The 24,018-nt window shown below is 48.8% G+C and overlaps 5 protein-coding genes across 5 annotated transcripts; all 5 read left to right on the top strand.

The window, feature by feature from the left end:
* The first annotated feature begins 1,615 nt into the window (after window positions 1–1,615).
* LOC121848865 (leukemia-associated protein 7-like) lies at window positions 1,616–3,168 on the top strand. The gene is made up of 2 exons (XM_042334056.1): window positions 1,616–1,915; window positions 2,870–3,168. Exons 1-2 carry the CDS (start codon window positions 1,616–1,618, stop codon window positions 3,107–3,109), a joined length of 540 nt encoding a protein of 179 aa, XP_042189990.1. The 3' UTR covers window positions 3,110–3,168.
* Window positions 3,169–9,192: 6,024 nt separating this feature from the next.
* LOC121848864 (leukemia-associated protein 7-like) lies at window positions 9,193–10,716 on the top strand. Its single transcript, XM_042334055.1, has 2 exons — window positions 9,193–9,492; window positions 10,434–10,716. Exons 1-2 carry the CDS (start codon window positions 9,193–9,195, stop codon window positions 10,671–10,673), a joined length of 540 nt encoding a protein of 179 aa, XP_042189989.1. The 3' UTR covers window positions 10,674–10,716.
* Window positions 10,717–11,792: 1,076 nt separating this feature from the next.
* On the top strand, window positions 11,793–13,336 carry LOC121848863 (leukemia-associated protein 7-like). Its single transcript, XM_042334054.1, has 2 exons — window positions 11,793–12,092; window positions 13,038–13,336. The coding sequence occupies exons 1-2, from the start codon at window positions 11,793–11,795 to the stop codon at window positions 13,275–13,277; spliced, it is 540 nt and encodes a 179-aa protein (XP_042189988.1). The 3' UTR covers window positions 13,278–13,336.
* A 1,055-nt stretch (window positions 13,337–14,391) lies between these two features.
* On the top strand, window positions 14,392–15,936 carry LOC121848862 (leukemia-associated protein 7-like). Its single transcript, XM_042334051.1, has 2 exons — window positions 14,392–14,691; window positions 15,638–15,936. Exons 1-2 carry the CDS (start codon window positions 14,392–14,394, stop codon window positions 15,875–15,877), a joined length of 540 nt encoding a protein of 179 aa, XP_042189985.1. The 3' UTR covers window positions 15,878–15,936.
* Window positions 15,937–19,065: 3,129 nt separating this feature from the next.
* LOC121848861 (leukemia-associated protein 7-like) lies at window positions 19,066–20,614 on the top strand. Its single transcript, XM_042334049.1, has 2 exons — window positions 19,066–19,365; window positions 20,316–20,614. The coding sequence occupies exons 1-2, from the start codon at window positions 19,066–19,068 to the stop codon at window positions 20,553–20,555; spliced, it is 540 nt and encodes a 179-aa protein (XP_042189983.1). The 3' UTR covers window positions 20,556–20,614.
* Window positions 20,615–24,018: the final 3,404 nt, after the last annotated feature.

Here is a 24,018-nt window from a genome sequence, read left to right as displayed (position 1 = left end):
GGAGAGGGGTGGGGGTGACACACAGGACAGGTCCGGAAAACTTCTGCTTCCCATCGACGTGTACACCCACTTTATTGTCGCGCTCATCGTTAAAGCAGATGCGCGAAGAAATAATGGCAACTCTTTGCAGTTTAAAACGAGGGAGTGCAAACCTCTTCGCTCACCTGTGTCACCGTTTGAGTGTACAGCTTTGGTAAATATCTCACTGCCAATATTAATAATCAAGAAAAACCTGACCGCCAATGTCAGATCGAGACACATAAATCAGCTCGCGCTGTGCATTTGATTTTTTTCAATGTGTGTGTGGTGAATTGGCAAAAATTGGCAAATCCAATATTTGCATTTTGCTAATATATCTTCTTGTTTATTTGTTTTATTGTTTATTACAAGGCCATTCACGGCCTTGCTCCCTCCTATCTCTCCGACCTACTATCCCCCTACCTACCTGCCCGTACCCTCCGTTCCTCTGGCTCCGGTCTGCTACACGTCCCCCGCCCCTGCAAGGGCCGGTCCCTGCAAGGGCCGGTCCCTGCAAGGGCCGGTCCCTGCAAGGGCATACTTGGCACTTAATGCAGCATCTCTAATATTTAGCACGCACGGTATTTTTTTTCTGTTAATAATAATAATAATCCTTGCATTTGATATAGCGCTTTTCACGTCGGACGGACGTCCCAAAGCGCTTCACAGAACACACTGTTGATTTGTGGGCGAACGCGGCAGCCAATTGCGGGCACAGCAATGTCCCACAGACAATCGTAGGTTGAAAATGACCGATTTATTATTGTTTGGGGTTTTGGAGGGATTATTGTGGCAGTTTGTGCCACAGACTGTATTGCAGTACATCAAATCGAGAGTTGTGATCCTTGCATCCAGGTATCTCGGTTCAGCTGCTGATCATCAAACTGCAGCAGTTTATCACCTCCTGCAGACAGCTTCCCTTGAAGCGCCAGACGCTTCTTTCAAAGGGTCTTTCCTGGCAATGAATAACTACAACGCCAAACCCATCGTCTCGATTTTTGCATTTGAATTGACCAGCAATTCGTGAACGAAAACAGGCGGTGCAGACTGGGTGTGATCGCAATAACGTCTAATTCAGGCGATTCAGTCAAAACACCCATGTGCTTCAAGATAGATGTATTGCTATGTAAACTCGATGTAACCAAATCTCATTGATGGAACATGTGTGTGTGGGGGGTGGGTGTGGGGGAGAAGGGGGGGGTATTTTTTTTTCTTTGCTGCCTAATTGGGATTTGCTGGTGAAATCTTCTAGCAACTGGAAACCTCCCTGTCGGTAACTTTGCTGGTTCTTTTCATCCCCCCACCCCACCCCATCCCACCCCATCCCAACCCCCTCCAAAAAAAAAAATGCTCTCCATATATGCAAAGTCTTCTTCCAGTGATAAAAGTGTTATCGCTTTGGGTGTACACGCAGCAGAAAGCTATTGGTGAGGGGGCTGATGAGAGCAGAAACTTTTAGCTGATCTGGGGTACCAAAAACAAGGGGGTGGCGGGGGTGGGGGGGGGGCACTCATTGAGGAGTGCAGTTTGCAGCGATCCACCCCCACCCCCACCCCACCCCATCCCTCAGCAGTGAATCTTTGCCGCTGCTTCGACGATGCACAGACCAGCAGCCGCTTTGCAGACGTGCATCGACCACCAGTGGGTGGCTCTGAAGACCCTGCGGCAGAGGCTGGAGAGCGAGCGATGCATTGGCCCGGACCAGCCCTGCCCGGACCAGCCCAGCCCGGCCACCCGCCACCCGCCGGGTCCTCCGCACAGCCGGCGGACCATTGCCCACATGGCCAGAGAGAGCAAACTGAGCCGCTTCGTGGACCTGACTTCCGAACTGACCGCCGTGGAGCAGCGCGGACTGTGCCCTTTGCCGGAGCCACACTTCTTCCCTGTGGAATTAAAGGTGAGAGTGGCATCTTGTGGGTAAAGGAGAGGGAGGGAGGGGGGGAGGGGGAGAGGGGGTGGGGGGTGACACGCAGGTCCTGAAAACTTCTACTTCCCATCGACGTGTACACCCACTTTATTGTCGCGCTCATCCTTAAAGCAGATGCGCGAAGAAATAATGGCAACTCTTTGCTGTTTAAAACGAGGGAGTGCAAACCTCTTCGCTCACCTGTGTCACCGTTTGAGTGTACAGCTTTGGTAAATATCTCACTGCCAATATTAATAATCAAGAAAAACCTAACCGCCAATGTTAGATAGAGACACATAAATCAGCTCGCGCTGTGCATTTGATTTTTTTCAATGTGTGTGTGGTGAATTGGCAAAAATTGGCAAATCCAATATTTGCATTTTGCTAATATATCTTCTTGTTTAATTGTTTATTGTTTATTACAAGGCCATTCACGGCCTTGCTCCCTCCTATCTCTCCGACCTACTATCCCCCTACCTACCTGCCCGTACCCTCCGTTCCTCTGGCTCCGGTCTGCTCCACGTCCCCCGCCCCAACCGCCCTACCATCGGTGGTCGGGCCTTCAGCCTCTCAGCCCCCAGGCTCTGGAACTCCATCCCCCAGTGCCTTCGCCTTGCTTCCTCCCTTTCCTCCTTCAAGGCCGGTCTCAAAACCTTTCTCTTTGACCGAGCCTTCAGCTCCCCTCTCGACTCTCTTCCCCCTCCTCGCTCCCTCCCTTCCCTCCCCTCACCCTGACCATTTCCCCCCTCCTCGCTCCCTCCCTCCCTCCCCTCACCCTGACCATTTCCCCCCTCCTCGCTCCCTCCCTTCCCTCCCCTCACCCTGACCATTTCCCCCCTGCTCGGGTCATGACCCAACTGTGCAGCGCCTTGGGACGTCCTCCTGACGTGAAAGGCGCTTTATAAATGGAATCTTGTTGTTGTTGTTGTTGTTGTTGATTTGTAGCTCAGCGTGGAGTTAAGAAACATCTGCGTTCGCTTGGCGACCAGGAAGGACGGCTTCCAACTTGATGGCGATCTGAAAGAGATCGAAGATTGTTTGATGAACATTGTCAACCAGCTGTTACTTTCGTTGTCTTTGTACAATTCGGAATCGCACCTGCAGGCTACTGAAATGCTGAAAGGCTTCCTTAAAAAGTTCCCAGATAGGAGAAATCATTTGGAATCGTCGTTTTATTGCTCTTAGTGTAAGATAATGTGTTATTTGCCCCCAAAGCTTTGGAACTCTCTCTCCCCAATCCCCCCACCTGCCCCCTCCTTCCCCTTTCTTTAGATCGCTTCCTCTTCGACTGTGCTTACGGTCACCTCCTCTCTCCCCCCAGTTTGGGTTCCGCCACTTTTAGATGCTCCGAGTTACTGCCCTGAGTGATGGATGCTATATAAATGCAAGTTGCTGTTAGTTGGAAAGTCTGAGAGATCCTGAGGTTCAAACAATCTGAACAAGGAGGCCATCAATGTAAGGACATCATCACATGTACCTTTGGTGACATGCTGGAGCTGTTCCCAATGAATTATGCATCACTTTCAAATTCTTAAGAAATGCTTATCACCTTAGTGTTACTTATACTGTACTTCTTACAAGTCATTGCACTGTTTATGCAACTTTTGCCAATTCACCACACACACATTGAAAAAAGGGTAAGATTTTGTATTAATTTAATTCTGCAGGCATTCATAAAGTATCCTTTTTTCTATGCTAGTTCAGCTGAAATTAATGTCATGCAAACACAAAATAAATAATTTGACATTGTGTGTGTGAGGAAATATAATTGTGCAACTTGTTTTTATTAGATATGCTTTGGACTGAGTAAAATCTGCTGGGAACAGTCAATCTTAGATATGCTACTGTTCACTTTAGTTGGAGAGATATCAGCACACTTGTATATTGCTCAGAAATGACACTAACAATGTGATCACTCAAACCTAGAATATTTTAAAGAATACCCAAGACCCTGCATATCTGGAAAAGTAAGGCATAGCTTTGTACGGTTTGGCCATTTCTGTGTCTAATAACATATTCACCCAATCCCAAAAGTACAGCATTAGCGAGACAAAATATGTGTTGAATTCAGGACCAAATGTTTGTTGTGTAATTCAGGGTAATTGATAACATAATATTGCTACTACACTACCAAACAGCCTTTAATAGCACTGTAAAGAATGTGGAAATCAGAAACAGGATAATATCACTGGTGAAGCAAATTGTTAAACAGTTTGTACTACAAGTGCTGGGATACAGACACATCCTACATTTTCCTACATGGAATTAATAACGTGGAAATGGAGACAGTTGTGTGTGATGGATAGGAACTTAGTTGGGAAGCTGAATTTTGGTGATAAAATGGACAGTCTCTAATTAGAAGGCAGTGAAGAAGGGAAGTGCAGGGAGAAAAGAGTTTCTCCCGGTATCCTGGCCAAAATTCCCAGACAAAATTGATCATTCACCTCATGGCTGTTTATGGGATGTTAGATGTGACAAATTGGCTACTGTGTTTTTCTACAAAATAATCATTTTCACAACGCTTTAAGTAACTCATGTAAAGCACTTTGAGCCATCTTCCTGATATGAACAGCGCCATAACAAAAGCAAGGATTATTATTTATTATAGTGACAAGTGGTGTCCCAGGAATCAGTGTTTCATCCCCAGCTCCTCCCACTGTGTAGAAACATACGATGTTCTAGCAGACCATTCAGTCATCAAGTTTGTGCTGAGGACTGAATTTAGACTAGTAATTGGTGAAAGGAGCACTGAGATTAACTGTCCCAGTTGCTGTTCTGTCTATATCAATTCAGTCTGTCTGCAATCTTTGCTTATACACCTTTGTGCTGGCCCTTTATCCATTAGGTCATCAGGGAAGCTTGAGAACAACTCTTTGTAACATTAAAGAACGGTCCTTTGAAATCTTGCGACTTTTCAATGGATTGCCCAAGTACGCTCAAAGGGCAGCCAATGCAAACTAATATGCATCTGAGCCTATCTGCTCAAGGTGATGAGTAAGCACAAATTGGATCTTGCTTCACACTTAAATGATCACTGCGTTGCTAAAATCCAAGATATGATACCAACAACCTTGTTCATTAATCTCTAATCCCCACAGTTTTGGAAGGCAAAGAGGCTTTCTTTATGTATTAATCCATGACTGTTTGTAGGACACTGCTGTGCGCAATTGGCTGCCTCGTTTCACCCGCAAAACATACAGTCAATTCACTTTACAGTATATTTTGTGAAGTACTTTGAGAATGATAAGGTGCTGTATCAAATGCAATGCATTATTAATACATTATTATTTTTAACTAAATATACAGAAAGAGATAGCGATGTGACTGACTGTGAAAGAGAGAGTGAGTGAGGGAAAAGAGAATGAAAAATGAGAAAGAACAAATGAATATAGCTCACAATTTGCAGGAGACAGACAAAATTAAAAGATAAAGACTCATGAAAGAGACACACGCATTCTCACACATAGGCAGAGTGATGGGAGATGGACAGGAATTGAAGGAAGAAAGACATATGGAGATTATCAGAAGACAATAAACTCATCACCAAACAGAATACAGTTATGCCTGCTACTAACAATTCCCTCCAATAAACCTTCATTCCCAGCTAAGTACTCCTCCCTATTGCCTGACCTAGGATGGACATCAATACAGGTTTAGAATAATAATCTTTACATTAGATATATTGTCTATAATGTAACCCTCTATAGTGTAAGCTTAATTCACCCGTTCTTCACATCCAGGCTTGACTATGCCAACTCCCTGCTTGTCAGCCATCCCAACTTTTCCCTCCACAAACTGCAAATCATCCGGAACTCTGCAGCTCATGTCTGTTGAATACTCAATTGGGATCAATTAACAGGAGCCAATGAAAGAAAGTATAAAAGGATACTGGGAGTGAGAACAAAGAATGTGTGATGTAAAGTGGTGCTTTACTGAGAGTTTGGAAAGACAAAATAAAGAAGCAACTAACACACCTGTGACTTGGATTGAGTTATTACTGGAGGGCAGTTGGTAGCCTTAGAACTAAACGCCACAGATCCTCAGAGAGGTTAGAAAACAGAGGGAAATGCAATGAATTTCCAGTACTTAAATGCAAACCTTACAGCGCCTCCACACACACACACAGTGTCCGGGTCCCCCCAGTGTCCGGGGGTCCCCCCCCAGTGTCCGGGGTCCCCCCCCAGTGTCCGGGGGTCCCCCCCAGTGTCCGGGGTCCCCCCCAGTGTCCGGGGTCCCCCCCCAGTGTCCGGGGGTCCCCCCCAGTGTCCGGGGGTCCCCCCCCAGTGTCCGGGGGTCCCCCCCCAGTGTCCGGGGGTCCCCCCCCCAGTGTCCGGGGGTCCCAACTCGCTGTCCGTCTGTGGCGCTGCTCTCTCTGTGTTCCCCATTCGGGTTCTCGCTGCAGAGAGGATCACAACAGCGTCTCTCCCACTCACAGCGCTGCACCGAGTGCAGGAGGCGGGGGGGCACCAGGAAATCCGCCCCGCCCCGCCCTCCCTGCCAGTCACCCGCCCCGCCCCGCCCTCCCTGCCAGTCACCCGCCCCGCCCTCCCTGCCAGTCACCCGCCCCGCCCCGCCCTCCCTGCCAGTCACCCGCCCCGCCCCGCCCTCCCTGCCAGTCACCCGCCCCGCCCGCGAGTCACCCGCCCCGCCCCGACACGCCCTCCCTGCCAATCACCCCACCCCTGGGCCGGTCCCTGCAAGGGCCGGTCCCTGCAAGGGCCGGTCCCTGCAAGGGCCGGTCCCTGCAAGGGCCGGTCCCTGCAAGGGCCGGTCCCTGCAAGGGCCGGTCCCTGCAAGGGCCGGTCCCTGCAAGGGCCGGTCCCTGCAAGGGCCGGTCCCTGCAAGGGCCGGTCCCTGCAAGGGCCGGTCCCTGCAAGGGCCGGTCCCTGCAAGGGCCGGTCCCTGCAAGGGCCGGTCCCTGCAAGGGCCGGGCACTTAATGCAGCATCTCTAATATTTAGCACACATGGTATTTTTTTTCTGTTAATAATAATAATAATCCTTGCATTTGATATAGCGCTTTTCACGTCGGGAGGACATCCCAAAGTGCTTCACAGAACACACTGTAAAGTGAATTGACTGTATATTTGTGGGCGAACGCGGCAGCCAAGTGCGGGCACAGCAATGTCCCACAGACAATCGTAGGTTGAAAATGACCGATTTATTATTGTTTGGGGTTTTGGAGGGATTATTGTGGCAGTTTGTGCCACAGACTGTATTGCAGTACATCAAATCGAGAGTTGTGATCCTTGCATCCAGGTATCTCGGTTCAGCTGCTGATCATCAAACTGCAGCAGTTTATCACCTCCTGCAGACAGCTTCCCTTGAAGCGCCAGACGCTTCTTTCAAAGGGTCTTTCCTGGCAATGAATAACTACAACGCCAAAGCCATCGTCTCGATTTTTGCATTTGAATTGACCAGCAATTCGTGAACGAAAACAGGCGGTGCAGACTGGGTGTGATCGCAATAACGTCTAATTCAGGCGATTCAGTCAAAACACCCATGTGCTTCAAGATAGATGTATTGCTATGTAAACTCGATGTAACCAAATCTCATTGATGGAAAATGTGTGTGGGGGGGGTGGGTGTGGGGGAGAAGGGAGGGGGTATTTTTTTTTCTTTGCTGCCTAATTGGGATTTGCTGGTGAAATCTTTTAGCAACTGGAAACCTCCCTGTCGGTAACTTTGCTGGTTCTTTTCATCCCCCCACCCCACCCCATCCCACCCCACCCCCCAACCACAAAAAAAATGCTCTCCATGTATGCAAAGTCTTCTTCCAGTGATAAAAGTGTTATCACGCCGAGGTTCCTGACTGGCTTTGAGAGGTGGAGAGTGTAGCCTTGGATGCTGATGGTGTCAGCGCCTGAGGTGCGGAGGCGCTGACGTGAGCCAATCAGGAGGGCCTCGGTTTTTCGCACGTTGAGCTGAAGAAAGTTGTCTCTCGTCCAGGACTCGATGTCGGACAGGCAGGCTGTCAGGACATCGGTGGTCGTGGAGTTGAGAGGAGAGGAGGAAAGGTAGAGTTGGGTGTCATCCGCATACATGTGGAAGTTAACTCCATGTCTGCGGATGATGTCACCGAGGGGGAGCATATAGAGGGTGAAGAGGAGGGGACCCAGGACAGAGCCCTGAGGGACACCACATGAGACAGTGCGGGGGGTGGAGGAGCAAGGGCCGGTCCCTGCAAGGGCCGGTCCCTGCAAGGGCCTGGCACTTAATGCAGCACCTCTAATATTTAGCACGCACGGTATTTTTTTTCTGTTAATAATAATAATAATCCTTGAATTTGATATAGCGCTTTTCACGTCGGGAGGACATCCCAAAGTGCTTCACAGAACACACTGTAAAGTGAATTGACTGTATATTTGTGGGCGAACGCGGCAGCCAAGTGCGGGCACAGCAATGTCCCACAGACAATCGTAGGTTGAAAATGACCGATTTATTATTGTTTGGGGTTTTGGAGGGATTATTGTGGCAGTTTGTGCCACAGAGTGTATTGCAGTACATCAAATCGAGAGTTGTGATCCTTGCATCCAGGTATCTCGGTTCAGCTGCTGATCATCAAACTGCAGCAGTTTATCACCTCCTGCAGACAGCTTCCCTTGAAGCGCCAGACGCTTCTTTCAAAGGGTCTTTCCTGGCAATGAATAACTACAACGCCAAAGCCATCGTCTCGATTTTTGCATTTGAATTGACCAGCAATTCGTGAACGAAAACAGGCGGTGCAGACTGGGTGTGATCGCAATAACGTCTAATTCAGGCGATTCAGTCAAAACACCCATGTGCTTCAAGATAGATGTATTGCTATGTAAACTCGATGTAACCAAATCTCATTGATGGAACATGTGTGTGTGGGGGGTGGGTGTGGGGGAGAAGGGGGGGGGGGTATTTTTTTTCTTTGCTGCCTAATTGGGATTTGCTGGTGAAATCTTCTAGCAACTGGAAACCTCCCTGTCGGTAACTTTGCTGGTTCTTTTCATCCCCCCAACCCACCCCACCCCCCACCCCCCACAAAAAAAATGCTCTCCATATATGCAAAGTCTTCTTCCAGTGATAAAAGTGTTATCGCTTTGGGTGTACACGCGGCAGAAAGCTATTGGTGAGGGGGCTGATGAGAGCAGAAACTTTTAGCTGATCTGGGGTACCAAAAACAAGGGGGTGGCGGGGGGGGGGGGACACTCATTGAGGAGTGCAGTTTGCAGCGATCCACCCCCACCCCCACCCATCCCACCCCATCCCTCAGCAGTGAATCTTTGCCGCTGCTTCGACGATGCACAGACCAGCAGCCGCTTTGCAGACGTGCATCGACCACCAGTGGGTGGCTCTGAAGACCCTGCGGCAGAGGCTGGAGAGCGAGCGATGCATTGGTCCGGACCAGCCCTGCCCGGACCAGCCCAGCCCGGCCACCCGCCACCCGCCGGGTCCTCCGCACAGCCGGCGGACCATTGCCCACATGGCCAGAGAGAGCAAACTGAGCCGCTTCGTGGACCTGACTTCCGAACTGACCGCCGTGGAGCAGCGCGGACTGTGCCCTTTGCCGGAGCCACACTTCTTCCCTGTGGAATTAAAGGTGAGAGGGGCATCTTGTGGGTAAAGGAGAGGGAGGGAGGGAGGGAGGGGGAGAGGGGGTGGGGGGTGACACACAGGACAGGTCCTGAAAACTTCTGCTTCCCATCGACGTGTACACCCACTTTATTGTCGCGCTCATCCTTAAAGCAGATGCGCGAAGACATAATGGCAACTCTTTGCTGTTTAAAACGAGGGAGTGCAAACCTCTTCGCTCACCTGTGTCACCGTTTGAGTGTACAGCTTTGGTAAATATCTCACTGCCAATATTAATAATCAAGAAAAACCTGACCGCCAATGTCAGATCGAGACACATAAATCAGCTCGCGCTGTGCATTTGATTTTTTTCAATGTGTGTGTGGTGAATTGGCAAAAATTGGCAAATCCAATATTTGCATTTTGCTAATATATCTTCTTGTTTATTTGTTTATTGTTTATTACAAGGCCATTCACGGCCTTGCTCCCTCCTATCTCTCCGACCTACTATCCCCCTACCTACCTGCCCGTACCCTCCGTTCCTCTGGCTCCGGTCTGCTCCACGTCCCCCGCCCCAACCGCCCTACCATCGGTGGTCGGGCCTTCAGCCTCTCAGCCCCCAGGCTCTGGAACTCCATCCCCCAGTGCCTTCGCCTCCTCCTTCAAGGCCGGTCTCAAAACCTTTCTCTTTGACCGAGCCTTCAGCTCCCCTCTCGACTCTCTTCCCCCTCCTCGCTCCCTCCCTTCCCCCCTCACCCTGACCATTTCCCCCCTCCTCGCTCCCTCCCTCCCCTCCCCTCACCCTGACCATTTCCCCCCTCCTCGCTCCCTCCCTTCCCTCCCCTCACCCTGACCATTTCCCCCCTGCTCGGGTCATGACCCAACTGTGCAGCGCCTTGGGACGTCCTCCTGACGTGAAAGGCGCTTTATAAATGGAATCTTGTTGTTGTTGTTGTTGTTGATTTGTAGCTCAGCGTGGAGTTAAGAAACATCTGCGTTCGCTTGGCGACCAGGAAGGACGGCTTCCAACTTGATGGCGATCTGAAAGAGATCGAAGATTGTTTGATGAACATTGTCAACCAGCTGTTACTTTCGTTGTCTTTGTACAATTCGGAATCGCACCTGCAGGCTACTGAAATGCTGAAAGGCTTCCTTAAAAAGTTCCCAGATAGGAGAAATCATTTGGAATCGTCGTTTTATTGCTCTTAGTGTAAGATAATGTGTTATTTGCCCCCAAAGCTTTGGAACTCTCTCTCCCCAATCCCCCACCTGCCCCCTCCTTCCCCTTTCTTTAGATCGCTTCCTCTTCGACTGTGCTTACGGTCACCTCCTCTCTCCCCCCAGTTTGGGTTCCGCCACTTTTAGATGCTCCGAGTTACTGCCCTGAGTGATGGATGCTATATAAATGCAAGTTGCTGTTAGTTGGAAAGTCTGAGAGATCCTGAGGTTCAAACAATCTGAACAAGGAGGCCATCAATGTAAGGACATCATCACATGTACCTTTGGTGACATGCTGGAGCTGTTCCCAATGAATTATGCATCACTTTCAAATTCTTAAGAAATGCTTATCACCTTAGTGTTACTTATACTGTACTTCTTACAAGTCATTGCACTGTTTATGCAACTTTTGCCAATTCACCACACACACATTGAAAAAAGGGTAAGATTTTGTATTAATTTAATTCTGCAGGCATTCATAAAGTATCCTTTTTTCTATGCTAGTTCAGCTGAAATTAATGTCATGCAAACACAAAATAAATAATTTGACATTGTGTGTGTGAGGAAATATAATTGTGCAACTTGTTTTTATTAGATATGCTTTGGACTGAGTAAAATCTGCTGGGAACAGTCAATCTTAGATATGCTACTGTTCACTTTAGATGGAGAGATATCAGCACACTTGTATATTGCTCAGAAATGACACTAACAATGTGATCACTCAAACCTAGAATATTTTAAAGAATACCCAAGACCCTGCATATCTGGAAAAGTAAGGCATAGCTTTACTGCCCCCCCCAGAGTGACAACTCCATCCCACCCCCCCAAAAAAAAAAATGCTCTCCATATATGCAAAGTCTTCTTCCAGTGATAAAAGTGTTATCGCTTTGGGTGTACACGCGGCAGAAAGCTATTGGTGAGGGGGCTGATGAGAGCAGAAACTTTTAGCTGATCTGGGGTACCAAAAACAAGGGGGTGGCGGTGGGGGGTGGGGGGAGACACTCATTGAGGAGTGCAGTTTGCAGCGATCCACACCCACCCCCACCCCACCCCCACCCCCCACCATCCCACCCCATCCCTCAGCAGTGAATCTTTGCCGCTGCTTCGACGATGCACAGACCAGCAGCCGCTTTGCAGACGTGCATCGACCACCAGTGGGCGGCTCTGAAGACCCTGCGGCAGAGGCTGGAGAGCGAGCGATGCATTGGTCCGGACCAGCCCTGCCCGGACCAGCCCAGCCCGGCCACCCGCCACCCGCCGGGTCCTCCGCACAGCCGGCGGACCATTGCCCACATGGCCAGAGAGAGCAAACTGAGCCGCTTCGTGGACCTGACTTCCGAACTGACCGCCGTGGAGCAGCGCGGACTGTGCCCTTTGCCGGAGCCACACTTCTTCCCTGTGGAATTAAAGGTGAGAGGGGCATCTTGTGGGTAAGGGGAAGGGGAGAGGGGGAGAGGGGATGGGGGGTGACACACAGGTCCTGAAAACTTCTACTTCCCATCGACGTGTACACCCACTTTATTGTCGCGCTCATCCTTAAAGCAGATGCGCGAAGAAATAATGGCAACTCTTTGCTGTTTAAAACGAGGGAGTGCAAACCTCTTCGCTCACCTGTGTCACCGTTTGAGTGTACAGCTTTGGTAAATATCTCACTGCCAATATTAATAATCAAGAAAAACCTGACCGCCAATGTCAGATCGAGACACATAAATCAGCTTGCGCTGTGCATTTGANTTTTTTCAATGTGTGTGTGGTGAATTGGCAAAAATTGGCAAATCCAATATTTGCATTTTGCTAATATATCTTCTTGTTTATTTGTTTATTGTTTATTACAAGGCCATTCACGGCCTTGCTCCCTCCTATCTCTCCGACCTACTATCCCCCTACCTACCTGCCCGTACCCTCCGTTCCTCTGGCTCCGGTCTGCTCCACGTCCCCCGCCCCAACCGCCCTACCATCGGTGGTCGGGCCTTCAGCCTCTCAGCCCCCAGGCTCTGGAACTCCATCCCCCAGTGCCTTCGCCTTGCTTCCTCCCTTTCCTCCTTCAAGGCCGGTCTCAAAACCTTTCTCTTTGACCGAGCCTTCAGCTCCCCTCTCGACTCTCTTCCCCCTCCTCGCTCCCTCCCTTCCCTCCCCTCACCCTGACCATTTCCCCCCTCCTCGCTCCCTCCCTCCCTCCCCTCACCCTGACCATTTCCCCCCTCCTCGCTCCCTCCCTTCCCTCCCCTCACCCTGACCATTTCCCCCCTGCTCGGGTCATGACCCAACTGTGCAGCGCCTTGGGACGTCCTCCTGACGTGAAAGGCGCTTTATAAATGGAATCTTGTTGTTGTTGTTGTTGTTGTTGATTTGTAGCTCAGCGTGGAGTTAAGAAACATCTGCGTTCGCTTGGCGACCAGGAAGGACGGCTTCCAGCTTGATGGCGATCTGAAAGAGATCGAAGATTGTTTGATGAACATTGTCAACCAGCTGTTACTTTCGTTGTCTTTGTACAATTCGGAATCGCACCTGCAGGCTCCTGAAATGCTGAAAGGCTTCCTTAAAAAGTTCCCAGATAGGAGAAATCATTTGGAATCATCGTTTTATTGCTCTTAGTGTAAGATAATGTGTTATTTGCCCCCAAAGCTTTGGAACTCTCTCTCCCCAATCCCCCCACCTGCCCCCTCCTTCCCCTTTCTTTAGATCGCTTCCTCTTCGACTGTGCTTACGGTCACCTCCTCTCTCCCCCCAGTTTGGGTTCCGCCACTTTTAGATGCTCCGAGTTACTGCCCTGAGTGATGGATGCTATATAAATGCAAGTTGCTGTTAGTTGGAAAGTCTGAGAGATCCTGCGGTTCAAACAATCTGAACAAGGAGGCCATCAATGTAAGGACATCATCACATGTACCTTTGGTGACATGCTGGAGCTGTTCCCAATGGATTATGCATCACTTTCAAATTCTTAAGAAATGCTTATCACCTTAGTGTTACTTATACTGTACTTCTTACAAGTCATTGCACTGTTTATGCATCTTTTGCCAATTCACCACACACGCATTGAAAAAAGGGTAAGATTTTGTATTAATTTAATTCTGCAGGCATTCATAAAGTATCCTTTTTTCTATGCTAGTTCAGCTGAAATTAATGTCATGCAAACACAAAATAAATAATTTGACATTGTGTGTGTGAGGAAATATAATTGTGCAACTTGTTTTTATTAGATATGCTTTGGACTGAGTAAAATCTGCTGGGAACAGTCAATCTTAGATATGCTACTGTTCACTTTAGATGGAGAGATATCAGCACACTTGTATATTGCTCAGAAATGACACTAACAATGTGATCACTCAAACCTAGAATATTTTAAAGAATACCCAAGACCCTGCATATCTGGAAAAGTAAGGCATAGCTTTACTGCCCCCCCCAGAGTGACAACTCCATCCCACCCCCCCAAAAAAAAAAAATGCTCTCCATATATGCAAAGTCTTCTTCCAGTGATAAAAGTGTTATCGCTTTGGGTGTACACGCGGCAGAAAGCTATTGGTGAGGGGGCTGATGAGAGCAGAAACTTTTAGCTGATCTGGGGTACCAAAAACAAGGGGGTGGCGGTGGGGGGGGGGGCACTCATTGAGGAGTGCAGTTTGCAGCGATCCACACCCACCCCCACCCCACCCCACCCCCACCATCCCACCCCATCCCTCAGCAGTGAATCTTTGCCGCTGCTTCGACGATGCACAGACCAGCAGCCGCTTTGCAGACGTGCATCGACCACCAGTGGGCGGCTCTGAAGACCCTGCGGCAGAGGCTGGAGAGCGAGCGATGCATTGGTCCGGACCAGCCCTGCCCGGACCAGCCCAGCCCGGCCACCCGCCACCCGCCGGGTCCTCCGCACAGCCGGCGGACCATTGCCCACATGGCCAGAGAGAGCAAACTGAGCCGCTTCGTGGACCTGACTTCCGAACTGACCGCCGTGGAGCAGCGCGGACTGTGCCCTTTGCCGGAGCCACACTTCTTCCCTGTGGAATTAAAGGTGAGAGGGCATCTTGTGGGTAAGGGAGGGAGGAGGGGGGAGGGGGAGAGGGGGTGGGGGGTGACACACAGGTCCTGAAAACTTCTACTTCCCATCGACGTGTACACCCACTTTATTGTCGCGCTCATCCTTAAAGCAGATGCGCGAAGAAATAATGGCAACTCTTTGCTGTTTAAAACGAGGGAGTGCAAACCTCTTCGCTCACCTGTGTCACCGTTTGAGTGTACAGCTTTGGTAAATATCTCACTGCCAATATTAATAATCAAGAAAAACCTGACCGCCAATGTCAGATCGAGACACATAAATCAGCTTGCGCTGTGCATTTGATTTTTTTCAATGTGTGTGTGGTGAATTGGCAAAAATTGGCAAATCCAATATTTGCATTTTGCTAATATATCTTCTTGTTTAATTGTTTATTGTTTATTACAAGGCCATTCACGGCCTTGCTCCCTCCTATCTCTCCGACCTACTATCCCCCTACCTACCTGCCCGTACCCTCCGTTCCTCTGGCTCCGGTCTGCTCCACGTCCCCCGCCCCAACCGCCCTACCATCGGTGGTCGGGCCTTCAGCCTCTCAGCCCCCAGGCTCTGGAACTCCATCCCCCAGTGCCTTCGCCTTGCTTCCTCCCTTTCCTCCTTCAAGGCCGGTCTCAAAACCTTTCTCTTTGACCGAGCCTTCAGCTCCCCTCTCGACTCTCTTCCCCTCCTCGCTCCCTCCCTTCCCTCCCCTCACCCTGACCATTTCCCCCCTCCTCGCTCCCTCCCTCCCCTCCCCTCACCCTGACCATTTCCCCCCTCCTCGCTCCCTCCCTTCCCTCCCCTCACCCTGACCATTTCCCCCCTGCTCGGGTCATGACCCAACTGTGCAGCGCCTTGGGACGTCCTCCTGACGTGAAAGGCGCTTTATAAATGGAATCTTGTTGTTGTTGTTGTTGTTGATTTGTAGCTCAGCGTGGAGTTAAGAAACATCTGCGTTCGCTTGGCGACCAGGAAGGACGGCTTCCAGCTTGATGGCGATCTGAAAGAGATCGAAGATTGTTTGATGAACATTGTCAACCAGCTGTTACTTTCGTTGTCTTTGTACAATTCGGAATCGCACCTGCAGGCTACTGAAATGCTGAAAGGCTTCCTTAAAAAGTTCCCAGATAGGAGAAATCATTTGGAATCATCGTTTTATTGCTCTTAGTGTAAGATAATGTGTTATTTGCCCCCAAAGCTTTGGAACTCTCTCTCCCCAATCCCCCCACCTGCCCCCTCCTTCCCCTTTCTTTAGATCGCTTCCTCTTCGACTGTGCTTACGGTCACCTCCTCTCTCCCCCCAGTTTGGGTTCCGCCACTTTTAGATGCTCCGAGTTACTGCCCTGAGTGATGGATGCTATATAAATGCAAGTTGCTGTTAGTTGGAAAGTCTGAGAGATCCTGAGGTTCAAACAATCTGAACAAGGAGGCCATCAATGTAAGGACATCATCACATGTACCTTTGGTGACATGCTGGAGCTGTTCCCAATGGATTATGCATCACTTTCAAATTCTTAAGAAATGCTTATCACCTTAGTGTTACTTATACTGTACTTCTTACAAGTCATTGCACTGTTTATGCATCTTTTGCCAATTCACCACACACGCATTGAAAAAAGGGTAAGATTTTGTATTAATTTAATTCTGCAGGCATTCATAAAGTATCCTTTTTTCTATGCTAGTTCAGCTGAAATTAATGTCATGCAAACACAAAATAAATAATTTGACATTGTGTGTGTGAGGAAATATAATTGTGCAACTTGTTTTTATTAGATATGCTTTGGACTGAGTAAAATCTGCTGGGAACAGTCAATCTTAGATATGCTACTGTTCACTTTAGATGGAGAGATATCAGCACACTTGTATATTGCTCAGAAATGACACTAACAATGTGATCACTCAAACCTAGAATATTTTAAAGAATACCCAAGACCCTGCATATCTGGAAAAGTAAGGCATAGCTTTACTGCCCCCCCAGAGTGACAACTCCATCCCACCCCCCCAAAAAAAAAAATGCTCTCCATATATGCAAAGTCTTCTTCCAGTGATAAAAGTGTTATCGCTTTGGGTGTACACGCGGCAGAAAGCTATTGGTGAGGGGGCTGTTGAGAGCAGAAACTTTTAGCTGATCTGGGGTACCAAAAACAAGGGGGTGGCGGTGGGGGGGTGGGGGGGGAGACACTCATTGAGGAGTGCAGTTTGCAGCGATCCACACCCACCCCCACCCCCCCCCCACCCCCCACCATCCCACCCCATCCCTCAGCAGTGAATCTTTGCCGCTGCTTCGACGATGCACAGACCAGCAGCCGCTTTGCAGACGTGCATCGACCACCAGTGGGCGGCTCTGAAGACCCTGCGGCAGAGGCTGGAGAGCGAGCGATGCATTGGTCCGGACCAGCCCTGCCCGGACCAGCCCAGCCCGGCCACCCGCCACCCGCCGGGTCCTCCGCACAGCCGGCGGACCATTGCCCACATGGCCAGAGAGAGCAAACTGAGCCGCTTCGTGGACCTGACTTCCGAACTGACCGCCGTGGAGCAGCGCGGACTGTGCCCTTTGCCGGAGCCACACTTCTTCCCTGTTGAACTAAAGGTGAGAGGGGCATCTTGTGGGTAAGGGGAGGGAGGGAGGGAGAGGGGGTGGGGGGTGACACACAGGTCCTGAAAACTTCTACTTCCCATCGACGTGTACACCCACTTTATTGTCGCGCTCATCCTTAAAGCAGATGCGCGAAGAAATAATGGCAACTCTTTGCTGTTTAAAACGAGGGAGTGCAAACCTCTTCGCTCACCTGTGTCACCGTTTGAGTGTACAGCTTTGGTAAATATCTCACTGCCAATATTAATAATCAAGAAAAACCTGACCGCCAATGTCAGATCGAGACACATAAATCAGCTCGCGCTGTGCATTTGATTTTTTTCAATGTGTGTGTGGTGAATTGGCAAAAATTGGCAAATCCAATATTTGCATTTTGCTAATAGATCTTCTTGTTTATTTGATTTGTAGCTCAGCGTGGAGTTAAGAAACATCTGCGTTCGCTTGGCGACCAGGAAGGACGGCTTCCAACTTGATGGCGATCTGAAAGAGATCGAAGATTGTTTGATGAACATTGTCAACCAGCTGTTACTTTCGTTGTCTTTGTACAATTCGGAATCGCACCTGCAGGCTACTGAAATGCTGAAAGGCTTCCTTAAAAAGTTCCCAGATAGGAGAAATCATTTGGAATCATCGTTTTATTGCTCTTAGTGTAAGATAATGTGTTATTTGCCCCCAAAGCTTTGGAACTCTCTCTCCCCAATCCCCCACCTGCCCCCTCCTTCCCCTTTCTTTAGATCGCTTCCTCTTCGACTGTGCTTACGGTCACCTCCTCTCTCCCCCCAGTTTGGGTTCCGCCACTTTTAGATGCTCCGAGTTACTGCCCTGAGTGATGGATGCTATATAAATGCAAGTTGCTGTTAGTTGGAAAGTCTGAGAGATCCTGCGGTTCAAACAATCTGAACAAGGAGGCCATCAATGTAAGGACATCATCACATGTACCTTTGGTGACATGCTGGAGCTGTTCCCAATGGATTATGCATCACTTTCAAATTCTTAAGAAATGCTTATCACCTTAGTGTTACTTATACTGTACTTCTTACAAGTCATTGCACTGTTTATGCATCTTTTGCCAATTCACCACACACGCATTGAAAAAAGGGTAAGATTTTGTATTAATTTAATTCTGCAGGCATTCATAAAGTATCCTTTTTTCTATGCTAGTTCAGCTGAAATTAATGTCATGCAAACACAAAATAAATAATTTGACATTGTGTGTGTGAGGAAATATAATTGTGCAACTTGTTTTTATTAGATATGCTTTGGACTGAGTAAAATCTGCTGGGAACAGTCAATCTTAGATATGCTACTGTTCACTTTAGATGGAGAGATATCAGCACACTTGTATATTGCTCAGAAATGACACTAACAATGTGATCACTCAAACCTAGAATATTTTAAAGAATACCCAAGACCCTGCATATCTGGAAAAGTAAGGCATAGCTTTACTGCCCCCCCCAGAGTGACAACTCCATCCCACCCCCCCAAAAAAAAAAATGCTCTCCATATATGCAAAGTCTTCTTCCAGTGATAAAAGTGTTATCGCTTTGGGTGTACACGCGGCAGAAAGCTATTGGTGAGGGGGCTGATGAGAGCAGAAACTTTTAGCTGATCTGGGGTACCAAAAACAAGGGGGTGGCGGTGGGGGGGGGGGGAGACACTCATTGAGGAGTGCAGTTTGCAGCGACCACCCCCACCCCACCCACATGCCCCCACCATCCCACCCCATCCCTCAGCAGTGAATCTTTGCCGCTGCTTCGACGATGCACAGACCAGCAGCCGCTTTGCAGACGTGCATCGACCACCAGTGGGTGGCTCTGAAGACCCTGCGGCAGAGGCTGGAGAGCGAGCGATGCATTGGTCCGGACCAGCCCTGCCCGGACCAGCCCTGCCCGGCCACCCGCCACCCGCCGGGTCCTCCGCACAGCCGGCGGACCATTGCCCACATGGCCAGAGAGAGCAAACTGAGCCGCTTCGTGGACCTGACTTCCGAACTGACCGCCGTGGAGCAGCGCGGACTGTGCCCTTTGCCGGAGCCACACTTCTTCCCTGTGGAATTAAAGGTGAGAGTGGCATCTTGTGGGTAAAGGAGAGGGAGGGAGGGGGGGAGGGGGAGAGGGGGTGGGGGGTGACACGCAGGTCCTGAAAACTTCTACTTCCCATCGACGTGTACACCCACTTTATTGTCGCGCTCATCCTTAAAGCAGATGCGCGAAGAAATAATGGCAACTCTTTGCTGTTTAAAACGAGGGAGTGCAAACCTCTTCGCTCACCTGTGTCACCGTTTGAGTGTACAGCTTTGGTAAATATCTCACTGCCAATATTAATAATCAAGAAAAACCTAACCGCCAATGTCAGATAGAGACACATAAATCAGCTTGCGCTGTGCATTTGATTTTTTTCAATGTGTGTGTGGTGAATTGGCAAAAATTGGCAAATCCAATATTTGCATTTTGCTAATATATCTTCTTGTTTAATTGTTTATTGTTTATTACAAGGCCATTCACGGCCTTGCTCCCTCCTATCTCTCCGACCTACTATCCCCCTACCTACCTGCCCGTACCCTCCGTTCCTCTGGCTCCGGTCTGCTCCACGTCCCCCGCCCCAACCGCCCTACCATCGGTGGTTGGGCCTTCAGCCTCTCAGCCCCCAGGCTCTGGAACTCCATCCCCCAGTGCCTTCGCCTTGCTTCCTCCCTTTCCTCCTTCAAGGCCGGTCTCAAAACCTTTCTCTTTGACCGAGCCTTCAGCTCCCCTCTCGACTCTCTTCCCCCTCCTCGCTCCCTCCCTTCCCTCCCCTCACCCTGACCATTTCCCCCCTCCTCGCTCCCTCCCTCCCCTCCCTCACCCTGACCATTTCCCCCTCCTCGCTCCCTCCCTTCCCTCCCCTCACCCTGACCATTTCCCCCCTGCTCGGGTCATGACCCAACTGTGCAGCGCCTTGGGACGTCCTCCTGACGTGAAAGGCGCTTTATAAATGGAATCTTGTTGTTGTTGTTGTTGTTGATTTGTAGCTCAGCGTGGAGTTAAGAAACATCTGCGTTCGCTTGGCGACCAGGAAGGACGGCTTCCAGCTTGATGGCGATCTGAAAGAGATCGAAGATTGTTTGATGAACATTGTCAACCAGCTGTTACTTTCGTTGTCTTTGTACAATTCGGAATCGCACCTGCAGGCTACTGAAATGCTGAAAGGCTTCCTTAAAAAGTTCCCAGATAGGAGAAATCATTTGGAATCGTCGTTTTATTGCTCTTAGTGTAAGATAATGTGTTATTTGCCCCCAAAGCTTTGGAACTCTCTCTCCCCAATCCCCCCACCTGCCCCCTCCTTCCCCTTTCTTTAGATCGCTTCCTCTTCGACTGTGCTTACGGTCACCTCCTCTCTCCCCCCAGTTTGGGTTCCGCCACTTTTAGATGCTCCGAGTTACTGCCCTGAGTGATGGATGCTATATAAATGCAAGTTGCTGTTAGTTGGAAAGTCTGAGAGATCCTGAGGTTCAAACAATCTGAACAAGGAGGCCATCAATGTAAGGACATCATCACATGTACCTTTGGTGACATGCTGGAGCTGTTCCCAATGAATTATGCATCACTTTCAAATTCTTAAGAAATGCTTATCACCTTAGTGTTACTTATACTGTACTTCTTACAAGTCATTGCACTGTTTATGCAACTTTTGCCAATTCACCACACACACATTGAAAAAAGGGTAAGATTTTGTATTAATTTAATTCTGCAGGCATTCATAAAGTATCCTTTTTTCTATGCTAGTTCAGCTGAAATTAATGTCATGCAAACACAAAATAAATAATTTGACATTGTGTGTGTGAGGAAATATAATTGTGCAACTTGTTTTTATTAGATATGCTTTGGACTGAGTAAAATCTGCTGGGAACAGTCAATCTTAGATATGCTACTGTTCACTTTAGTTGGAGAGATATCAGCACACTTGTATATTGCTCAGAAATGACACTAACAATGTGATCACTCAAACCTAGAATATTTTAAAGAATACCCAAGACCCTGCATATCTGGAAAAGTAAGGCATAGCTTTGTACGGTTTGGCCATTTCTGTGTCTAATAACATATTCACCCAATCCCAAAAGTACAGCATTAGCGAGACAAAATATGTGTTGAATTCAGGACCAAATGTTTGTTGTGTAATTCAGGGTAATTGATAACATAATATTGCTACTACACTACCAAACAGCCTTTAATAGCACTGTAAAGAATGTGGAAATCAGAAACAGGATAATATCACTGGTGAAGCAAATTGTTAAACAGTTTGTACTACAAGTGCTGGGATACAGACACATCCTACATTTTCCTACATGGAATTAATAACGTGGAAATGGAGACAGTTGTGTGTGATGGATAGGAACTTAGTTGGGAAGCTGAATTTTGGTGATAAAATGGACAGTCTCTAATTAGAAGGCAGTGAAGAAGGGAAGTGCAGGGAGAAAAGAGTTTCTCCCGGTATCCTGGCCAAAATTCCCAGACAAAATTGATCATTCACCTCATGGCTGTTTATGGGATGTTAGATGTGACAAATTGGCTACTGTGTTTTTCTACAAAATAATCATTTTCACAACGCTTTAAGTAACTCATGTAAAGCACTTTGAGCCATCTTCCTGATATGAACAGCGCCATAACAAAAGCAAGGATTATTATTTATTATAGTGACAAGTGGTGTCCCAGGAATCAGTGTTTCATCCCCAGCTCCTCCCACTGTGTAGAAACATACGATGTTCTAGCAGACCATTCAGTCATCAAGTTTGTGCTGAGGACTGAATTTAGACTAGTAATTGGTGAAAGGAGCACTGAGATTAACTGTCCCAGTTGCTGTTCTGTCTATATCAATTCAGTCTGTCTGCAATCTTTGCTTATACACCTTTGTGCTGGCCCTTTATCCATTAGGTCATCAGGGAAGCTTGAGAACAACTCTTTGTAACATTAAAGAACGGTCCTTTGAAATCTTGCGACTTTTCAATGGATTGCCCAAGTACGCTCAAAGGGCAGCCAATGCAAACTAATATGCATCTGAGCCTATCTGCTCAAGGTGATGAGTAAGCACAAATTGGATCTTGCTTCACACTTAAATGATCACTGCGTTGCTAAAATCCAAGATATGATACCAACAACCTTGTTCATTAATCTCTAATCCCCACAGTTTTGGAAGGCAAAGAGGCTTTCTTTATGTATTAATCCATGACTGTTTGTAGGACACTGCTGTGCGCAATTGGCTGCCTCGTTTCACCCGCAAAACATACAGTCAATTCACTTTACAGTATATTTTGTGAAGTACTTTGAGAATGATAAGGTGCTGTATCAAATGCAATGCATTATTAATACATTATTATTTTTAACTAAATATACAGAAAGAGATAGCGATGTGACTGACTGTGAAAGAGAGAGTGAGTGAGGGAAAAGAGAATGAAAAATGAGAAAGAACAAATGAATATAGCTCACAATTTGCAGGAGACAGACAAAATTAAAAGATAAAGACTCATGAAAGAGACACACGCATTCTCACACATAGGCAGAGTGATGGGAGATGGACAGGAATTGAAGGAAGAAAGACATATGGAGATTATCAGAAGACAATAAACTCATCACCAAACAGAATACAGTGATGCCTGCTACTAACAATTCCCTCCAATAAACCTTCATTCCCAGCTAAGTACTCCTCCCTATTGCCTGACCTAGGATGGACATCAATACAGGTTTAGAATAATAATCTTTACATGAGATATATTGTCTATAATGTAACCCTCTATAGTGTAAGCTTAATTCACCCGTTCTTCACATCCAGGCTTGACTATGCCAACTCCCTGCTTGTCAGCCATCCCAACTTTTCCCTCCACAAACTGCAAATCATCCGGAACTCTGCAGCTCATGTCTGTTGAATACTCAATTGGGATCAATTAACAGGAGCCAATGAAAGAAAGTATAAAAGGATACTGGGAGTGAGAACAAAGAATGTGTGATGTAAAGTGGTGCTTTACTGAGAGTTTGGAAAGACAAAATAAAGAAGCAACTAACACACCTGTGACTTGGATTGAGTTATTACTGGAGGGCAGTTGGTAGCCTTAGAACTAAACGCCACAGATCCTCAGAGAGGTTAGAAAACAGAGGGAAATGCAATGAATTTCCAGTACTTAAATGCAAACCTTACAGCGCCTCCACACACACACACACACACCCCCAGTGTCCGGGGGTCCCCCCCCAGTGTCCGGGGGTCCCCCCCAGTGTCCGGGGGTCCCCACCCGCTGCCCGTCTGTGGCGCTGCTCTCTCTGTGTTACCTATTGGGGTTCTCGCTGCGGAGAGGATCACAACAGCGTCTTTCCCACTCACAGCGCTGCACCGAGTGCAGGAGGCGGGGGGGGGGGGGCACCAGGAAATCCGCCCCGCCCCGCCCTCCCTGCCAGTCACCCGCCCCGCCCCGCCCTCCCTGCCAGTCACCCGCCCCGCCCTCCCTGCCAGTCACCCGCCCCGCCCTCCCTGCCAGTCACCCGCCCCGCCCTCCCTGCCAGTCACCCGCCCCGCCCTCCCTGCCAGTCACCCGCCACGCCCCGCCCCGCCCTCCCTGCCAGTCACCCGCCCCGCCCCGCCCTCCCTGCCAGTCACCCGCCCCGCCCCGCGAGTCACCCGCCCCGCCCCGACACGCCCTCCTTGCCAATCACCCCACCCTTGGGCCGGTCCCTGCGAGGGCCCGGTCC

Source organism: Callorhinchus milii, unplaced genomic scaffold (assembly GCF_018977255.1).
Source record: "Callorhinchus milii isolate IMCB2004 unplaced genomic scaffold, IMCB_Cmil_1.0 Scaffold4, whole genome shotgun sequence".
Lineage (NCBI taxonomy): Eukaryota > Metazoa > Chordata > Chondrichthyes > Chimaeriformes > Callorhinchidae > Callorhinchus > Callorhinchus milii.
This window is presented reverse-complemented; position numbering and strand designations above follow the sequence as displayed.